The 21,723-nt window shown below is 44.8% G+C and overlaps 1 protein-coding gene across 1 annotated transcript in view; it reads left to right on the forward strand.

Moving 5' to 3' along the window:
- LOC143960094 (uncharacterized) overlaps positions 1 to 21,723 on the forward strand; it is a 143,566-nt gene that overhangs the window by 103,379 nt on the left and 18,464 nt on the right. Inside the window, exon 11 of the mRNA XM_077468373.1 lies at positions 4,101 to 4,309. Coding sequence (XP_077324499.1) covers positions 4,101 to 4,309 — 209 coding nt within the window. The remainder of the gene's footprint in view (positions 1 to 4,100; positions 4,310 to 21,723) is intronic.

The raw sequence follows: 21,723 nt of genomic DNA on the forward strand, positions 1-21,723 counted from the left end.
TATCATGCTCTAAACATTATTTCCATGTGCAATTCCTATGTTTCTAGCTTGACTAATGATTTGGACAGTCTCTGCTGTCTGTGACCTATAGTCAATTTGATTTTGTGAGCATTTTTCACAGAGCACTATAGTTAAATTCCATTTCCGCACTAATTTATGCGGTTTGGCGATTTCGCAAGTATTTAGTTGCGAATTCACATATTCGTGCTATAGTAAATCAACCCCATAGTGTCCAGATAAAAACAGGTGATTTTTTTTATCATGATCTATCAGACACATCATTTGTTCTCTACTCATTCACAAAAAAAAACATTTAGCAGGTCCTTTATTAAATGTCCCTTGTTGTAAATCCATCATCAATCATGATGCCTGCTGCCCACCAACTCACCCAAAAAAAAAACTTTACAACTCGGGAGTAATCAATTCCAACAGTATTCTAGTCGAATGACTGATCTTAGAACTGTTACCAGCTATATGAAGGGAGAGGTGCAGATAGTGGTGACATCATTGACCAAACAATATCCCTGGTCAATGTTGTTGCCAAGTGATATTTAGGCCGTGATGTCATTGCTATCACTACCCCTTTACCTATGTGGCCAGGGATTCCCAATGATGTTAGTGGTTCCTAGGGATGCTTCTTTAGGAACCAGTGACAGCGGGAAGCTGTCATATACAGAAGTGGTAGAAATACTGCAAAAGTTCATTCCAAACCAAGGTTTGGACTGAAGTGCCGGCTCATCCCTAGTAATCGTAGATTAAACTAGATATACATCTCCACTGATCCAGTATGTGTGAAGAAAAAGACTCACAGAAGAGTGATTTAAGATTGGAGTCAGTGAGGTTTCTCTGTTCACCAGGTTTGGTGTGTTTTTGTCTAGTAGACCTGGGGAGGAAATGGCAATGTGTTATCAAGTGGAGTAGCAAAAAGTTATATGCCCACTTTTGCATGAATCCTATATAGTTAGATGGTAGTCAGTGGAAAAGAATAGGAAAGAGACCTGAAAGTTTTACGAATCAAACTTATGGGGGAAAGGTCGATAGCACTCATTCAGTAGTGTATTTTACGGGTTGATCCACAATTTGAAATGTTTTGAATAAGGTCAAATTCAGTATTTGTGTAAGAACAACAGCTTCTTGAGAACTGCCATGTTGAATCCCCTTCTTGTCCAGGCGATTGTTCAGTTTTCAGCACTGTAATACTTTGACTGTCAATTACTCAGTCATGCAACACTTTACCCAAATACATTTTATATAACTTTTAGAGACATGTAGAGCTTTCTTCTGGTGGTATTTAATCACTACTGGGATTGTTATACTATAAAGAAAAAAAATGAAATTTGCAAAAAAAAAACCTGTCCCTCTTAGTTTCGGTTATAAAACTTTCCAAATAAATCATCTTTCTTCATAAATGTAGGCCAAACTGTATTGTGCTGTAAGCAGGAACTATTAAGTAAAAGGCTGAGGCCATTGGCTGCACAATAGGGAACAAGGACTAGTCATTGTTGGGGCAATGGTACCTCTCAGTGTAGAAATAGCAGAGTTTTAATGGTCTTGTTTACGGTCAGCATCTGTGGTCGATGTTTTCTTCCTCAGCGTGTGTTCTAGGGTGAGCAGCATGCTGGGAATGCTCATTTTTTTTGTTGTCCTTTAACTAGTTTGGCCATCTCAGATCGGTTGTCATTGGCAATGTTCATGATTATCTACGAGTAGCAGAAGGATGCGGACAAATCCTGTATAGGAGAGTGGCACCTCAAGGTTTCAGTCATGCAGTCTTTTGGTGGTGAGGCTTGGTCACAGGGTTCTACCACCACTTCAGTTTCTGTGACCGTTTATTATTTCCAGCAATCTAAGTTTTCACAGTATCCTGGCTTGTGTTTTTTCTTGACCATTTTTGCAGACGTACTTTGTCAACTAGTTGCAGTGTAGGGATTGAACAAACAAGTCAGCTGGACTCCAATGACATTAGCCTTTACAATGCTTTATTATTCTAGGACTAGATAACAGACAAGTCCACTGAAACCAAGTGCCACTCTGACATATTTCATCCAATAAAGGCTTAATCATACAGATGACCTATGTAGAGATGGTTGGTTCTTTGAGCTAGGGCCAAAGCCCATATTTCTTGCCATCGTTTCTGGCCCTATTACTCTTGTTTACTGCCTGCCTCAGCCACCACCTGAACCTTGACCACCATTGCCTGCTGTGTTCCTTTCCCTCTGCCTGTTTACTGACTACATTCATCTATCTCAACCTGCTATAGTGCTGTTACCTGTAGCCATTCTGTTCCTGCATAGGTGAAATTGTGACTGAAGATATGTGGATTCATATTTAGGTTTCTTGTTATAAGATTTAATAAACCAAAAGAAATATACATTCATATTTATGGTTATTATAATATTATTATACAGGATTTATATAGCACCAACGGTTTGCGCAGCACTTTACAATATAAAGGGAGACAATACAGCATCAATACAATTTAATACAAGAGGGTTAGTATTGTGAGCTTACAACCTAAGAAGGAGGGGCTAGTGGAACAAAAGGTAATAACTGTGAAGGACGAACTGATGGGAGAAATAGATGATTTGTTTATTAGCTGAAGGCAGGATAGGCATCCCTGAAGAGATGAGTTTTCAGGGATTGACAGAGTAGGAGATAGCTGGACAGATTGGGGTAGGGACTTCCAGAGGAGACAAGGGAACTAGATTGCAGGAGGTCTTGTAAGGAGCAGAGGACGGTTTGCATGATATTTGTGAGAGAAGATTGATGATGTAGCTCAGGGCAGAGTTGTAAATTGATTTGTATGTTAGACCCCTTTCACACTGACAGCTCCCGCCGTTAGCGCTAAAGCGCAGCTCGTTATAGCAGCACCTTTGCAGCGCTTTTGAGCCACTAGTAGGGCATTTTTAACCACAAAAAAGGGTTAAAAACTCCAGAAATCGCTTTTAAGATGCTTTGGAAGTGCTGCCCATTCATTGCAATGGGCAGGGTGTTTTGGGAGCGCTAAATACAGCACTCCCAACCCGCCCCAAAATGTTACTTGCAGGACTTTTGGTAATATCCTGCAAGCGCACCGCCCCAGTGTGAAAGACCCCAGCACTGACATTCGCAGGTATCATAAGTGGTGATAATGCCCCACTAATGATGCCTATGCATGAAGAGATCATGGTGACAGGGGTGCATGGTGACATGACATGGGGAAAAAGCCCCCCCTCACCCCCATATCTAGCAACTGTGGCACCCTAGGCTTAAAATTGAATCGTATAGTTTGTCATAACAAGCATCAGTAAAAAATACTTGCTTATGCCGCCTGTGTACGACATGCAATGATTTAATTTAGCTGCGCCAAAAACATTAAGCATAGGGTCTGTAGTAAGGGTTGATTGTAGCTGTATTAGAGCCCTTGTTACATAAACAATTGAGTACTGGCCAGGGTAATTTATTTATTTTCACTAACATCCACATTTGCAGGACCTTCAGGGACACCCAGAAAACTTGTCCTAAAAATTTGGATGTTGGTGTAAATAAAAAATAAATAAAAAAGTATCATGGACAGTACTCAATTGTTTTGGGGTCTTTAGTAGCAAGCAAAGTACTTAGAGAAACCATTTTATGCTTCATGTCCATTATTGAGTGTTCATATTTGCATTAGTGTATTTAATATTTTGCCTGCCTGATGATTACATATTCTGTTATTCAATATAATGCACATTTAGTTATGAGTTGTTCAAGTTCAGAAGTTTGTCTTGTATGTCCATAAAAAAGTCCCCGTATAAATATCACAAGCGTTTGCACAGCTGGCATAAATAATGGTTGTATTGTGTCTAATAAGTGTATTGCCTATGATTGGCAGTGCCATCTAGATGCCATAATGTGGTATTTTCCTGATTGAGTTATTTTATGAAAATACCACATTATGGTTATCAGATGGAGCTGACAACATTAGGAATTAGACACAATACGGCAATAATTTGTGCCCATTGTCCAAATGCTTCTGGCATTATTACAGCATTTATTTTTAATTTATTTTTAGAAGTAAACCCCTAAGGTGTTGAACATTTATGCTAGGGCCATGTTAATGTATGCTTTTCTCATACTAGATTTCAATGCTTGAGATCTACAATGAAAACATATGTGATCTCCTTTCACAAAATGGCAACAAACAACTAGAGATCAGATCACAAGGGAAAGCAGTAACTGTCCCAGGTCTTACTGAAATTGAAGTCTTGACAGAAGCTGACATTAAAAATACAATCTTATTTGGAGAGAAGAACAGGACAGTGGCATCAACTAAAATGAATACAGAAAGGTAACATTTTTTGTCACAAAACAAGGAAAAATTATTTGCTTTAAAACAGTTAAGCCGCGTACACATGTGGCGGACTGTCTGGCCAACTTAGTCCGTCAGACAATCCGACGGACAGTCCGTCATACTTTCGAATGAACGGACTTGCCCACACACGGCACTTTTTGAGCAGACTAATACGGCGGACTAAGTCCGCCATACTATCCGCCCTACTTTTGAAATGAACAGACTCGCCCACACACGCGGAGGAAAGTCCGCTCATTTCGAGCGTGTCTCCAGGTAGGCGGGGCCCGCGAAGGAGACGTCGCTGACCCCGCCGCCTGGTATGGACTTAAAGGGGAACCCCAACGCCGAAAGAAATCGGTGTGGGGGTCCCCCCCAAGTCCACAACAGACCCTTGTCCGAGCACGCTACCCGGCCGGCCAGGAAAGGGGGGGCGAGCGAGCGCCCCCCCTTCTGAGCCGTACCAGGCCGCGTGCCCTCAACATGGGGGGGTGCCTTGGGGAAGGGGGGGCCGCGCGGCCCCCCCACCCCAAAGCACCTTGTCCCCATGTTGATGAGGACAAGGGCCTCTTCCCGACAACCCTGGCCGTTGGTTGTCGGGGTCTGCGGGCGGGGGGCTTATCGGAATCCGGGAGCCCCCTTTAATAAGGGGGCCCCCGGATACCGGCCCCCCACCCTATGTGAATGAGTATGGGGTACAATGTACACCTACCCATTCACCTGTGAAAAAAAGTACAAAAAAAACACAACACAGGGTTAAAATATTTTATTGCACAGCTCCGGGGGTCTTCCGTCTTCGGGGGTCTTCTCGCCGGACTCCTCCGCTATCTTCTTGTAGCTCTTTTGCATTGTACCCCATACTCATTCACATAGGGTGGGGGGCCGGTATCAGGGGGCCCCCTTATTAAAGGGGGCTCCCGGATTCCCATAAGCCCCCTGCCCGCAGACCCCGACAACCAACGGCCAGGGTTGTCGGGAAGAGGCCCTTGTCCTCATCAAAATGGGGACAAGGTGCTTTGGGGTGGGGGGGGCGCGCGGCCCCCCCTTCCCCAAGGCACCCCCCATGTTGAGGGCACGCGGCCTGGTACGGCTCAGGAGGGGGGCGCTCGCTCGCCCCCCTTTCCTGGCCGGCCGGGTAGCGTGTTCGGACAAGGGTCTGTTGTGGACTTGGGGGGGGACCCCCACGCTGATTTTTTTCGGCGTTGGGGTTCCCCTTTAAGTCCATACCAGGCGGCGGGGCCAGCGACGTCTCCGTCGAGGGCCCCGCCTACCTGGATACCCGCTCGAAATGAGCGGACTTTTCTCCGGGCGGGAAAAGTCCGCTCATTTCAAAAGTACGGCGGACTGGCACACACACGGGTGGATTGTCCGCCGAAATGCGAGTCCGACGGACTGTATTACGGAAATTCCGAAATACTTAGTCCGCCAGACTGCACGCTGAAAAAAAAAGGACTAAGTAGGCCAGACAGTCCGCCCGTGTGTACGTGGCTTTATGTTTATTTTTTAGGTGACATGCAGATAAACTTGGTGAGTGTATTTGTCTTTGGTGTATGATTCTTTGTATTTGCATATTATAGTTTTCACATAAATACATCATTCATAGTTAAAAATAAGGTTTTGCCTTTGAAATATTACATTTGGATGCTTGGGTGCAAGTGTCATTACATAAGCAAGTTCACACCTCAGTACATTTTGTTTTCCCAGTATGTACATCCTCTGCATATTGCATATACAGTGGGTAAAGAAAAGAACCACCCCTCTTTAAAATAATCACATTTTGTTGCTATACAGCTGAATAAAACAAAAACGGTGTCTTCATTTCAGGCTACATTCACTCAGTGCAACTTATAAGATCCAATTGAAAGATATAACACCAACATGTCAGAAAATTAAAAAATACATTAAAACAGAATTACTGAGTTTGAAAAAGGATCACCCTCTTATGTCAGTATTTTGTTGGACCACTTTTTGCTTTAATTACAGCGTTTAGTCTGTTGGGATATGTCTCTACTAACTTTGCACATCTAGACTTTGCAATATTCACCCACTCAGAACTGCTCAAATTCAGTTAAATTTGATGGTGACTATTTGTGGACTGCAGTCTTCAAGTCATTCCACAGATTTTGAATGGGATTTAAGTCTGACTAATGCCGCGTACACACGTAGCCGTCTATCCGACGGACTTAGTCTGGCGGACTTCCCGCCAGACTGTCCGTCGGACTTTCCGAACAGGCTACTTGCCCACACACGGCACTTTTTCAGCGGACTAATACGGCGTACTAAGTCCGCCGTACTATCCGCCCTACTTTTGAAATGAACGGACTCGCCCACACACGCGGAGGAAAGTCCGCTCATTTCGAGCGCGTCTCCAGGTAGGCGGGGCCCGCGAAGGAGACGTCGCTGACCCCGCCGCCTGGTATGGACTTAAAGGGGAACCCCAACGCCGAAAAAAAATCGGCGTGGGGGTCCCCCCCAGGTCCACATCAGACCCTTGTCCGAGCACGCTACCCGGCTGGCCAGGAAAGGGGGATGAGTGAGCACCCCCCCTCCAGAGCCGTACCAGGCCGCGTGCCCTCAACATGGGGGGTGCCTTGAGGAAGGGGGGCCCCCCACCCCAAAGCACCTTGTCCCCATGTTGATGAGGACAAGGGCCTCTTCCCGACAACCCTCGCCGTTGGTTGTCGGGGTCTGCGGGCGGGGGGCTTATCGGAATCCAGGAGCCCCCTTTAATAAGGGGGCCCCCGGATACCGGCCCCCCACCCTATGTGAATGAGTATGGGGTACAATGTACCCCTACCCATTCACCTGTAAAATAAAGTACAAAAAAAAACACAACACACAAGATAAAATAATTTATTGCACAGCTCCGGGAGTCTTCCGTCTTCGGGGGTCTTCACGCCGGACTCCTCCGCTATCTTCCTGTAGCTCTTTTGCTAGCGGAGGAGCCCAGCTTTCTTCCTTGCCGCCGGCCTCTTCTTCCGACTTCGGGGGTCTTGTCCCCCTCTTCGGTTCTTCTGCTGGGCCACCGCGCCTTCTTATAGCTCTTTTACAGGCGGTGGCCCAGTCTTCTGTCGCCGCTGCCGCTCCTGGATTCCGATAAGCCCCCCGCCCGCAGACCCCGACAACCAACGGCGAGGGTTGTCGGGAAGAGGCCCTTGTCCTCATCAACATGGGGACAAGGTGCTTTGGGGTGGGGGGCCGCGTGGCCCCCCCTTCCTCAAGGCACCCCCCATGTTGAGGGCGCGCGGCCTGGTACGGCTCAGGAGGGGGGGGCGCTCGCTCGCCCCCCTTTCCTGGCCGGCCGGGTAGCGTGCTCGGACAAGGGTCTGATGTGGACCTGGGGGACCCCCACGCCGATTTTTTTCAGCGTTGGGGTTCCCCTTTAAGTCCATACCAGGTGGCAGGGCCAGCGAAGTCTCCTTCGCGGGCCCCGCCTACCTGGAGACCCGCTCGAATGAGCGGACTTTTCTCCGGGCGGGAAAAGTCCATTCATTTCAAAAGTACGGCGGACTGGCACACACACGGCTGGATTGTCCGCCGAAATGCGAGCCTGGCGGGAAGATTGGAGTGCAAAACTACTTTCTAAGTCCGCCGTACTTTCGGGTCAAAAAAGTATGCCGGAGGCTACACACGGGGGGATTGTCCGGCGGACTTCAGTTTGCCGGACTTTTCCACCCGCTTGTTTGATCGTGTGTACGCAGCATAAGTCATGCAAGGACAGTCACCTTTTTCTCCTTCAACCACTGTGCGGTCATTTTTGCTGTGTGCTTTCGGTCATTGTCATGTTGGAAGGTAAACCTTCTTCCCATTGACAACTTTCTGGCAGAGGGCAGCAGATTTTCCTCAGTAATTCGATGGTATTTTGCCCCATCCATTTTTGTTCTATCCTGACAAATGCTCTAATCCCTGCTGCAGAGAAATGCCCCATGACAGGATGTTACCACCTCCATGCTTTGCTGTAGGAATGGTGTTATTTGCATGGTGAGCTGTATTGGGTTTCTGCCAGACATATCATTTGGTGTTGAGGCAAATAATTCGATTTTAGTCTCATTTGACCACCTTAAACACACTTTGAAGATTCTCAGGCCACATGGAAAATGGTGTTATGGTCACATGAGACTTTTGCTAGTTACATGATTGGAAAGTGGAAGTCAGCAGAATTTCACAGCACTCACCAACCTCTGTAAAAAATTACCTTTTCAAGTCCAACTTTCCTTGCAAAGTGGTCTCAAAAGAAATATCATGATGCATCTCTAGCCTGTTTCTTCTTAACCACTTCCCACCCAACCTATTGTGAATTGATGGCTGGGTGGGACATCCGTTGATCCAGATGGACATCATATGGTCACTGTCACCTGATCAGTGTATCGGCTTGCTACCGGTACCATGTGATAGCTGTAACCAATCACAGTAGATCACATTACAACTCTAAACAATGGATCGCTTCCTTTCATGCCATCCATTGTGTACAATTGTATTGCTAGCTGTGATTGGTCAAAGTGATCACATGGTACAGACAGGGCCAATCACAGCCCATCTGCACTATGTGATTAGCTGTGGCCAACAATTTACACTAAATAAATCAGTTTCATTCAGTAAAATTGTTGTTTATAGCAATGAAATTCACTGGTATAAGCAATCATAATGTGTAAAAGATAAAAAAAAAATCCTGATCACTTCCTCAGCATAGTACAGTGTTACTCTGGTCACAGTGCATTTAAAAAAATATATATCATAAAAAAAAAAGAAATAAAAATATAATAAGAAAAAAAATATTAAAATATATATCTTTTTTAATCAAATCCATGTCCCTGATCACTGCCATACCAGTTATTTGATGATGCTGTACTGCACTGGTGACAAAAAATTGTAACAAAAACCTACAACTTCAAAAAACCTGCCATGCCTCTTACTAAATACCTTGGACTGTCTACTTAGCAAAAAAGGGTAATTTAAAGGATATTTGTACTGTCCTGGCATTTTTGGGCTTCAAGAAATGAGATAAGCAGTCAGTACATTGATCAATATTCAGATATACAGTATCTCACAAAAGTGAGTACACCAATACATTTTTTTTTAAATATTTTATTATATCTTTTCATGCAACAACACTGAAGAAATTACACTCTGGTACAATGTAAAGTAGATGCCGTTACCTCAAAATAACTTAACACACAGCCATTAATGTCTAAACCGCTGGCAACAAAAGTGAGTATATCCAAAAGTGAAAATTTCCAAATTGGGCCCAATTAGCCATTTTCCCTCCCAGGTGTCATGTGACTCATTAGTGTTACAAGGTCTCAGGTGTGAATGGGAAGCAGATGTGTTATATTTTGTGTTATCGCTCTCACTCTCTCATACTGGTCATTGGAAGTTCAACATGGCACCTCATGGCAAAGACCTCTCTGAGGATCTGAAATAAAGAATTGTTGCTCTACATAAAGATGGCCTAGGTTATAAGAAGATTGCCAAGACCCTGAAACTGAGCTGCAGCACGGTGGCCAAGACCATACAGCGGTTTAATAGGACAGGTCCCACTCAGAACAGGCCTTACCATGGTCGAAGTTGAGTGCACATGCTCAGCATCATATTCAGGGTTCAGAGGTTGTCTTTGGCAAATAGACATATGAATGCTGCCAGGATTGCTGCAGGGGGGGTCACTCTGTCAGTGCTCAGACCATACGCTGTACACTGCATCAAATTGGTCCACATGGCCTTCGTGCCAGAAGGAAGCCTCTTCTAAGGATGATGCACAAGAAAGCCCGCAGTTTGCTGAAGACAACAATCTGACTAAGGATGGATTACTAGAACCATGTCCTGTGGTCTGATGAGACCAAGATAAACTTATTTGGTTCAGATGGTGTCAAGCGTGTGTGGCAGCAACCAGGTGAGGACTACACAGACAAGTGTGTCTTGCCTACAGTCAAGCATGGTGATGGGAGTGTCATGGTCTGGGGCTGCATTTGTGCTACTGGCACTGGAGAGCTACAGTTCATTGCGGGAACTATGAATGTCAGCATTTACTGCAACATACTGAAGCAGAGTATGATCCCCTCCCCTTGGAGACTGGGCCACAGGGCAGTATTCCAACATAACGACCATAAACACCTCCAAGAAGACCACTGCCTTGTTAAAGAAGCTGAGGATAAAGATGGTGGGCTTAGCCAAGCAGGTTTCCAGACCTAAACCCTACTGTCAAATGGAAGGTGGAGGAGCGCAAGGTCTCTAACATCCACCAGCTCCGTGATGTCATCATGAAGGAGTGGAAGAGGACTCCAGTGGCAACCTGTGAAGCTCTGGTGAACTCCATGCCCAAGAGGGTTAAGGCAGTGCTGGATAATAATGGTGGTCCCACCAAATTGACACTTTTGGCCCAATTTGGACATTTTCACTTAGGGGTATACTCACTTTTGTTGCCAGCAGTTTAGACATTACTGGCTGTGTTAAGTTATTTTAAGGGGGCAGAAAATATACAGTTATACAAGCTGTACACTAACTTCTTTACATTGTAGCAAAGTGTAATTTCTTCAGTGTTGTCACATGAAAAGATATTTATAAAATATTTACAAAAAAGTGAGGGGTGTACTCACTTTTGTGAGATACTGTATATATCATAGTGTGTGGACTCTATAACCTTCCTACAGACTAACAAATATATATTAAATTAGGTTATTTTCAAAGAAATGTAGCAGGATACATTTTGGCCTAAATGTATGAAGCAATATCAAAAGAAGTGGCTGCACATCACAGTTTGTTCCAGATTTTTATTGAAAAATCACAAGGTAGGACCGCAGGACACCAACAAAGTGCAAGGTAGATGCGTTTCAAACAATAAAGATGTGCTTAATCACACACGGATTCCATTAGGCTTATCCATCTCACCTGGAGCAGAGAGTTCCCTTCCCTTTCACCTAAATGTATGAAGAAAGCTTATTTATATGCATCATTGACCACTTAACGACCGCCGCATGCCATTGTACGACATCACAATGGTATGTACAGGCACAAGCACGTACATGTACGTGCTTGCCTTCCAGCGGGTGGGGGGTCCGATCGGACCCCCTCCCACTGGATGCGGCGGTCCGTTTCGCTTCAGGAGCGATCCGGGATGAGGGGATGGCCGTTGGTTTCTGGCCATCCCCTCTCGATCGCTCCTGGCAAATGAGAAGCTTCCTCCCACTGTGTATTGTATACACAGGCAGGGAGAAAGTGATGTCATTCTCCTCGGGGCGGTCTTTTTGACCGGACTACGAGGAGAAGACTAAAAGTAAGTGTGCACCAACACTACACTGACATGTAGGCACACAAACCCCCCCGATCGCCCCCGCCCCCCCTCCCCCCCCAGTCACAGTGTCACTGATTGCAGTGATTATTTATTTCCTGATAACTGCATTCAGTGTCAGTTGTAAAAGTAAAAACGGGCAGTTAGTGTTAGGTCCAGGGTAGCCCCCTACCACCCCCAATAAAGGTTTAACCCCCTGATTGCCCTTAGAGTTAACCCTTTCACCCCCTTTTGCCAGTGTCACTAAGCAATAGTTTTTCTGATCGCTGCATTAGTGTCGCTAGTGTCGCTAGGTAGCTATTTATTTTTTTAGGTTCACGGCCAGGTTTTTATAGCGCTAGGTACCCCGATATACTACCCAATAATGGTTTTAACCCCCTGATTGCCCCTAATTAACCCTTTCACCCCCTTTTGCCAGTGTCACTAAACGATCATTTTTCTGATCGCTGCATTAGACCCCTTTCACACCAGGGCGTTTTGCAGGCGCTATAGCGTTAGAAATAGCGCCTGCAATCCGCCCTAAAGAAGCTGCACCATTGTGTGCAGTGTGAAAGCCCCGAGGGCTTTCACACTACAGCGGTGCGCTAGCAGGACGTCACAAAAAAGTCCTGCCAGCAGCTTCTTTGGAGCGGTGAAGGAGCGGTGTGTTTACCGCTCCTCCACCGCTGCTCCCCATTGAAATCAATGGGGCAGCGCTGTAATGCCGCTATTGTGGTTTTAACCCTTTCGCGGCCGCTAGCGGGGGGTAAAAGCGCCCCGTTAGCATCCGAAATGCGCCACAAATCCAGCGGTAAAACGCCGCTAAAAATACCGACGCTATCAGCGGTGTGGTGTGAAAGGGGTCCTAGACCTAGCTTAACAAATTTAAATGAGCATACCCAAGTAGGATTAAAGCTGCATCAAGTGGCTGCCCTTCTGATGCTGTCTAAGATCATTACCTGGAACAAGTAAGTAGTTCTGACTCTCATTTATAGTGGGTTTGTTCTGGGTCTGCAAGTAAAAGTATACTAAATTGAGACAGAGTAAAGCATCCAGAATTTTCAGAAGGAGGCTTCCAATCGCATTCCCTATACTTCTCATAATGGAGTAACTTTTTAAAAGAAAATGTAAAAAAAAAACAAAAAACAAACTACTTTGTAAAAATAGGGGGGTTTGTACTCGCTTATGCAAGTATCATTGTGCACATATACAGAAATGTACACACCGATAAATATACGGGACTCCATATGCTGCTGCTTGGGATGGAACTTCTAATTATGAATATCTGACCTACAATGTGGTAATGTTTTCCTACATTCGTCTGGCATACAAGTTTCCTGGGTTGCTGCTTTGCTTGGCGTATGAACAGTTCAAAGTAAGCACAGGCCTTAGCACAGTTTATAGGAAGAGAAGGCACAAAAGCAGAATTATTTGGATATTCAATACATATGATAAACCAGCACCACACTGTATGCATTTTACAGTGTATGATTGCCAAGCTAGGCTTAGGGTTCACTTGAAGTTCCCTGAGGGCGTGTATATCAAAATCATTGGCTCTGTGATCTGTACTGTCTAATGGAAAGTGTGCTGCAGTGTAGCTTGGGCACACGTGCCAGAGGGCCCACATTAGCAAGGAACGTTATGCATATAGAAACCTGAAGTCCCCTTGAGGTTACAACTCCTCCCACCTGATCAATTCTGCTTGGTGTCCTTCTTTATTCACATTGTTCAGTGGTGGATGCAAGTTTCTTTAGTGTGTTTCCCATAAACTCATGGGTTCACACAAGCCACTGGGCTCCAGGATATGCCCAGAGAATATAGGCTTTCCTGATCCCCACCCTTGTCAGTCTCAAGAGGCTGCACCTATAAGGGACAAACCGTTTAACCTAGTGTGCAGGCAGCCTCAGGAGAAGACCCAGTAACTGCAGAGGCCGCTGCTTTAACTGTCTCCAGAGTGATGGTCCAGCATTTAATGTCATTCACTCAAGTGTCCAAACCAGAGACTTCATGTCACTTGCCTGTGGAACAGGTGCAGGTAACCCTCCAGCAAGCCACCTGGATAATCAGACACTCTACTTACTTGTGAGAGAATTGTTGCCCTAAGGCAGGGATATGCAATTAGATGACCTCCAGTTGTTGCAGAACTACAAGTCCCATGAGGCATAGCAAGACTCTGGCAGCCATAAGCATGATACCCAGAGGCAGAGGCATGATGGGACTTGTAGTTTTGCAACAGCTGGAGGTTCGCTAATTGCATATCCCTGCCCTAAGGGAATGATAAATAATCATTTGTATGTTATTGGTCTTATAGGGTTTAACTGAGTGTTTCATACACTATACAGTGCTGCTACCTAGTGCCCTCACTGAGAAACTGCTCCTAGGCAGCTCTTCCTATTGTAGTAGTTGCATTGTCCATTATTATAGGTTCTATGTTTATTTCATACCCTGTTACCATTGTGTTTTTATTGTTAGTTTATCCTTTATTCGTTCATTAAACCAGAAGTTTCTCATTGCGGTTTGTATGATTTTTTTGCACGTTACAGCTACGTTACATTTTGTCATCTGTGAACAGTATCAGCCATGTTAGACCGTGGTGATGGGAGTAGCACAATAGCAGTGCCTGTCTTCAATACTCCAGAGAGAAACAAATACAGGACCAGATATGGACTTAGATGATTGGTTAAAAGATTGCGGAGCCTGATCCGGGATCCTGTCTGCTCATTTGGCAGAACTGATCATCAACACCTTAGAAGAGGTAGTGATGAGGTAATTCTGCACCATCCAGGAAAAGATCAGGATCCTCTGCATAAGATAGCCACCTGGAAGCAATGAACGGCAAGATGGTAACATTGGGGTCATGAGGGCTTCCTTCGTCAGCGGGAAGCGGAGCATAGGAGAGTCCATTCTTGCTGGATTTACAAGATAAAGGTTCAGCTTCACAGAGTTATTCTTGACATGCAGACAGGAATGCTCCCTTGTGGGGCAAGGAGGGGATGCCCCTTCTTGAAAAAAAAGCATATACCACCTCGAAGGAGCCCAAGGCGGGCAAGGTTACCATCTCCAAGCTGGGGTTGTCGATAGGGGCCACCTCCAGGACGATCTCCCAAACATACTCAGAATAAGCTATTAAGCTGAAACACTCTGCTCCTGTGAGTCAAGCAGTGGGGCTGCAAAAGGGAGTGACTTCCCATCCCAGATTCAAAGTTGTGGATGAAGAAACTGTAGAGATAGAAGATACTGGCTTGACTGGAGGAAGACATGAGAATAAGCTGCAGGTGAACCTCATCCACATCCTGGAAGGGTAAAACTAGGCGTGAACACGGAAAAAAAGGATTCAGTGGTTGTCCCACTAATAGAGGCAATATGTTTGCAATATGTTTATGGCAGTGGCCCAACTCCAGAGAGAAGTTGACACTCTTCCCATTGACTGCTAAAAGAATGGTCCCACCTCACCCTAAAAAAAAATATACACTGTACCACACAGTAATGTTCCCAACATCATGTCAAGTTAAATTGTCTATGGCTTTAGCCATCCACGTGTAAGATGTTTGCCTCCTTTAAGAGACAAGCCATAGGTGTGGATCTGTTCCAGGTGAACAAGTTTGTTGAGACGGTGTGCTATCTTTAACGTCAAAAGGGAAATGAGGCCCAATTACCATCTCTGACTTGGAACACTTCTACCCCACTAGGAGTAATAACTATCAACTTTTTTCCTCGTGACACACTGAAGATGGTTAGCATCACATACTCATTAAAGTGGACTGATTTACAAAGTTTGCGATAACAGTATCAACCTACAACCAGACCACCAAGACAGCTGCCTAGATGAAGTGAAAGCGCTTCTGCCTTCCCTATGGCTGTCCACATAAGACACATTCAGATCAGGGATCCTGCTTAAAAATCAAGTTCTTCCAGGAATGGTGTCACTCACTGGCCATCATGAAATCACACACTACCCAGTGGGACATGCAAGGGGTTCAATTGTACCCCGAAACAGCTGTTGAAAGGCTTATTTTATAAGACATGATGAAAATGGACCCACTACTTGGCCAAAAAGGTCTGGAAACACAACCAAACAGAGCATTTAGTGACAGGCCACTCAACCTTCCACGTAATGTTTGGCCACACCATCAAGGAACTCACCTTCAGCACACAATTCTTTCAGAAGACCTGGAGCATACTCAGACTTCTTTGAAATTGGAAGTGGAGCCCGCGTCTATTCCAAGCCCACTACAGACCGATCATGGGCAGACGATGAGGAGCCAGACACACTGGACTTCTTAATTCATGAGTCACAGGTGTCTTAACCACTGACGGTCTATTGGTGATTGCCTTCTCTTCTTCCTCAAGCATCACCAGGAGAAGCCATGGGTTTTGAGGAAATAAAACAGTCCAGTTGTCACTCAGCTCAGTGCCTCTCCAGAGGAAAAAGATGTGCCATGTCTTGGCCTAGGGGTTGGACCTGAGACTCAGACTTGCCAGAAAAAGCAAGTTTAAGTAGGGTGAAGTGTAGCAGAGTCCCTCTTTATCCCCTTGTCTGGTAGTAGGTGCAAGCTCCCTTTTTCGTCCCACAATCTCCTCAGTTCCAGGAACATACCCAGGGAATATAAGCTTCCTTGATTCCTTCCCTTGTCAGTCCTAAGAGATCTCAGCTGACAGAGGTGACTGGGCATGAGATCTTAAAGTCCCGTGGGCTGAATGTCGGGAGACATAAGACGGTAAAAAAAAAAAAAAAAAGGCCAACATGTGTCCCGTGTGTTGGTCTGTCCGACAGAAGTCTGCTGTCTCCCGATCAGTGATCTCAGCCAGTGGTAGAGAGTGCTGATTGGAGTGTTCTGGTGTGTGTGTGTGGGGGGGGGGGGGGGGTGTCCCCCTGTCAGAACACAACAGCTCAGTGAGGGAGATCACTGTACCAACGACACATAGTGAGTACAGTGGCTCCGATTGAAAAAACTTGTAGTGTGTGCCAGGCTTTAGGGAAAGTTAAAAGATAGCGCTGAATCTGCAAGGTTATCTTATTGATATTAGTATTCAATCTTATTGCAATGATGTTAAGGCAAGTGATCTTGTTCTCGGGCAGAAAGCTTCCACATCCTGGAGAATATTCACAATTTTCCTGGCTTGTAGTGTAATGTAACAAAAAAGCAAATTGAAGTAGCACACCCCTGGAAAATGGTCCAGCTATCACTTTATTCCAGTAAGGGTCAGAGATCAGAAAATTATCCAACAGCTTTCAGGGATCCAAAAACAGGGAAATACACTGCAGGGATAAATTATTAAAATGGTAATTCACAGTTTTAACCCCTTCATATCCATGTATCCTGTGTATCATTCACTGTAGTCACTATATCTGAAGATAGGTTTTGTACATTTTTACTTCACGAGACTGCCATTTTAGAGTCTGTTTAAATAAACATGAACACATGCTTTGCTTTTTATGATATCTCATGTAGCAATTTTTGATACACACAGCAGTCTCCCCACCACCACAGGCAACAATACCCCCAGATGTACTAGGGTGAGGTTTTGAATAGTCTGTAGCTATGCTATTCTTTGACAGCCTTCTATATACATTATCTTTTAAATACATATGTATCAGGATGTATTTTTATAAGAATTATTACTGTTCACTAACCAAATAAACAAAGTTTATTTTAAATTTATTATTTTATTATTCAGTTATTGTTTGAGGTTCTTGTGTATTAGTTATTCATTCAATGTTATCTGGTTCATACATTTTTGAACATCTAATGGATGATGACATCACAAGGGGATGGGTCACCAACTGATGTCAGTGGGTGGCCGCCCCGCCTTGCCCCCTAGTTTATTTAGTGGCAGCTACGAAGCGGAGCTGTCAGGCCGTGGGAGCCATCATTGGATGCAGAACCCTTTTTTTTTTTTTTTTTTTTAGAGCAGATGCTTGGCTCTAAAGTAAAAGCAGTCTTAAAGTCTAACTAGGAGAAAAGAACAAAGGGAAGGAAGCGCCAGCTAAGTGTATCCCGATTAACATACTTTAATTACAATGGATTAATAACACTCACAAGATAGAAGAGATAAAAACTACTACTTTGGACTACCCCCATCTATGGTCTCAACCATTTCATTGCCAATTGGACTATATAATCTTGGTGCGTCGGATTATCTCTCTTTTTACTAACTAGCCGTTAGATTGCCTTTACAAGCAGCGGCTTTTACCTCCTTCAGCAGCTTTACCAGGATCTTTTGTCCCATTGGGAGTCCTAATCAACCAACCACGATTCCACTAGCTGATTAGAGAGCCAAACAAAGACTATCGGCTTTGTTCATCTCTCGAATATGGTAACCCAGAAGCCCAGATCTCTCCATAAAGGACCACCTGTCACATGTCTATTGCTGTCAAAGCATGTTTACATTCCTTGTGGCAGCAATAAAAAATGTAAGCAAAAGTGTAAAAATAAATAATTTAAAATGTGTTTTTTTTTTTAAAGTGCACCCTGTCCCCTCGTGCGCAAAGGTGAACACACACAGGTCAGTCACACACATACACACACACACACACACAAACAGCAATCATCCCACACATGTGAGGTATCACTACGAATGTCAGATCATTGATAGTAATTCTAGCACCAGAGCGCCTGTGCAAATTTAAAGTCCCAACCTTTAAAGGCTTTTAAAATGTCACCTATGGATAGTAAAATTTACGTTGTTTGTCCCCGTTGCACGGGTGTGTGCAATTTTAAATTGTGACATGTTACATATCTATTCACTTGGCGTTAACCCACTTTTTTTGATAAAACATGAAGTTATGTATTGTGTTTTTTTGCATTAAAAACAAAAAAAAAATAGCATTTAACAAACCTCTGCGCAAATACATAAAATGGTGAGTTTTTCCTTTTTATTTTCTAGGGCCTCTGCTTAAAAAAAATACTTTTAGGTGTCTAATTTTCTGGCAAATAATTCAAAATTTTACAAACAAGTGTCAGAAAAAGGCCTTGAGGTCAAGTGGTTAGTAAAGGACTTGTCAAAAACGGGATCTGCATTTTTACTCACTTTTACGGTGAATGAGTAGGAGTACTATATATCCCTATTCGTTAACATGGGGGTGGCAGGATCTGGGGGTTTCCAAATTCTGATAAGCCCCCTGCCTGCAAACCCTCACAACCACCGGCCAGGGTTGTGGGGAAGAGGCTCTTTCCCCATCAATATGGGAACAAGGTGCTTCTTCCGATGCTAGTACCCACAGTTATGTGAGCTCTGCTCTCTGCAGGTCCTTTTATAGCCATGGAGTGTGGCCATCGTGCCTTGGGAAGTGATGTCGCAAGAGGGCGGGGTCTCCGCATGAAGTCACCTGATGGCTACGCCCCATGGCTATAAAAGACCCTGCAGAGAGCAGAGCTCACATAACTGCAAGAGCTAGCATTGAGAGAAGATCGAAGGACATAGAACTGGAGGCAGCAGAAGAGCGATAGTAAGAAGACAGTGGAAGAAGACAGCGGAGGGAGAGGAACTGGAGAGGGGTTAAGACATCAACGGAGGAGGGAAAAGAAGCAGAGAGGGGAGAAGACATCAACAGAGGAGGGAGAAGAACCGGAGAGGGGAGAAGAAATGCTGGAGCTGCTTTAATAAAGGACGTTATCAAAAACCTGAGTGCTGGATTTATTTCTTTGACACTTTTTTGGTGAATGGGCAGGGGTACAATTTACCCCATACTCATTTACATAGGGTGGGGGGGTCAGGAGGCCCCCTTGTTAAAGGGAGCCTCTAAATTTCAATAAGCAGGCAGACCCTGACAACCACCGCCCAGGGTTATCAGGGGACAAGCACCCACCCCCCTTGGCCTGGTATGGTCCAGGAGGGGGGGGGGGGGGCTCAAGCACAAGTTGTATCCCAAGTCAGATCATCATGATCCATGAATAGAGGCATGGAAACGCTGCTAAAAGCTACCGTGGCTTAACGGCAATGCAAAAAGCTACTAAAAGCACATTTTTACAGCTGCTTTTTCCTGGCATTGGTAGTAGCTTTGCAGCTTGTTTTTCCTAACACCCTGTGTGCATGAAGCCTTAAAATTAATTATGTGTAATGTTTAAATGTTGTAATCAGAAATTTAAAGAACGTGTTGCCTTTTTGAAGAAGGCTATAATGTATGGACGTGAGGAGTGATACAGACATTTATTTTAAGGGGTCAGAGTTGAAACAGCAGATTCTGTGAATGGTTTCAGTTAACAGCTTGCCGACCGTGCCATAGCTGAATGATGGCTACAGTGTGGCTCTACAACTCTGGGAGGGCGTACATTGACGTCCTAGGGCACGCACCTGGGAATACGGTAAATGCTCGCTGACAGGTCCGTCAAATCACGGAATGATCACTTGTAAATAAACCGGCATCATATCTGGTTCCTCTCTCCCCTCTCTGTACCGATCGGTACAGTGTGAGTGGAGAAGGGAGAGATCAGATGCAGCAGCGCTGTGGGCTGGATGTGTAGTGCCCACAGTGCTGATATGTGACAATTCCTGCCTCATCCAGCCATCCATCCATGCTCAGCCACCCCATCTATAATCATCCATCCATCCATGCTCAGCCATCCACATCCATTCATATATGCTCAGCCATCCATCCCTAATCAGCAATACTCATCCATGCTCAGTCATCCCATCCATCCCCATTCATGCTCAGCCATCCCCATTCATGGCTCATCCATCCCCATTCATGCTCATCCATGTCATTAAAATAGATTTGACATTTATACCCCTAGAACACCTCATGGTGCTCCCTGCATGTTGGGCCTTTCTATGTGGCCAGGCTGTGTAAAAGTCTCTCACATGTGGTATCGCCATACTCAGGAGAAGTAGGAGAATCTATTTTGGGGTGTAATTTTTGGCATGTACATGCTATGTGTTAGAAATATTGTATATATGGACAGCTTTGTGTAAAAGAAAAAAAAAACATTTTCAAAAACTTGTAGAAAAAAGACTCAGTTAGACTTACCGGTGACGGTATTTCTAAGAGCCTTTCAGGACAACCCCGGAGAGTGTAGCTCCACCTTGCAATCAGGAAACACATGCCCACTTTAAAAACACCTCCTCCTCCTCCATGGCTTCAGTTATTGTGGCCTTCCGACGCTGGAAAACAAAGCACAGAAAGCACAACACCATGGTAGAACTTAATACATTTACTAAGCATAACCTAGGGAGGGAAGTAACGGTTGTCCTGAAAGGCTCTTAGAAATACCGTCACCGGTAAGTCTAACTGAGTCTTTCTCAAATCGCCTTTCAGGACAACCCCGGAGAGGATAACCGAGAAACTTACCCTAGGGCGGGACTACTGCCTGCAGTACCTTCCTGCCGAAGGCCTGATCTGCTGCAGACAGTAGATCTAACCGGTAATGCCGGAGAAATGTCGAATAACTGGACCAAGTGGCAGCCTTGCAGATTTGTTCAGGCGTGGCACCGGCCCTTTCAGCCCAGGAAACTGCCGTGGATCTAGTAGAGTGGGCAGCAATACCTGAGGGAGGTATTTCTCCTTTTGCTTTATAGGCTTCTGTTATAGCCAACTTAAGCCACCTACCCAGCGTACTTTTAGAAGCTTTCTCCCCCTTGCGTGATCCAGAAAATATCACAAAGAGGGCGTTTGATTTTCTAAATTCTTTAGTAACTTTCAGAAACTGTAAAAGACATCTTCTCACATCCAATGTGTGAAAAACTTCCTCTCCTGCATTTGCTGGGCTTGCAGAGAATGTAGGTAACACTATTTCCTGTGATCGATGGAAAGTTGAGGATACTTTCGGTAGGAATGCTGGATCCGTCCTCAGTACCACCCTGTCCTGATAAATTCTAAGGAAGGGTTCTGTAATAGCTAGAGCTTGGAGCTCGCTGACTCTCCTGGCCGAGGTGATGGCCACCAAAAAGATTGTTTTTAAAACCACCTTCTGCAAAGAAGCTTCCTGTAAGGGTTCAAACGGTGCTCCCGAGAGACCCTGTAAAACTGTAGACAAATCCCAACTGGGAAAGTCTTTAAGGGCTACTGGTCTATTTCGAGCAAGAGCCCTAAAAAATCTAGAAATTAAAGTTTCTTTAGATAAAGTCTTTTCAAAGAAAACTGATAAGGCAGCCACCTGAGTCTTCAGGGTACTGGCTGCGAGACCCTTCTCCATTCCTTCATGGAGAAACTCCA

The sequence above is a fragment of the Lithobates pipiens genome, unplaced genomic scaffold (genome assembly GCF_037356315.1).
Source record: "Lithobates pipiens isolate NorthernLeopardFrog02 unplaced genomic scaffold, aLitPip1_a1.2 Scaffold_8, whole genome shotgun sequence".
NCBI classification, from domain to species: domain Eukaryota; kingdom Metazoa; phylum Chordata; class Amphibia; order Anura; family Ranidae; genus Lithobates; species Lithobates pipiens.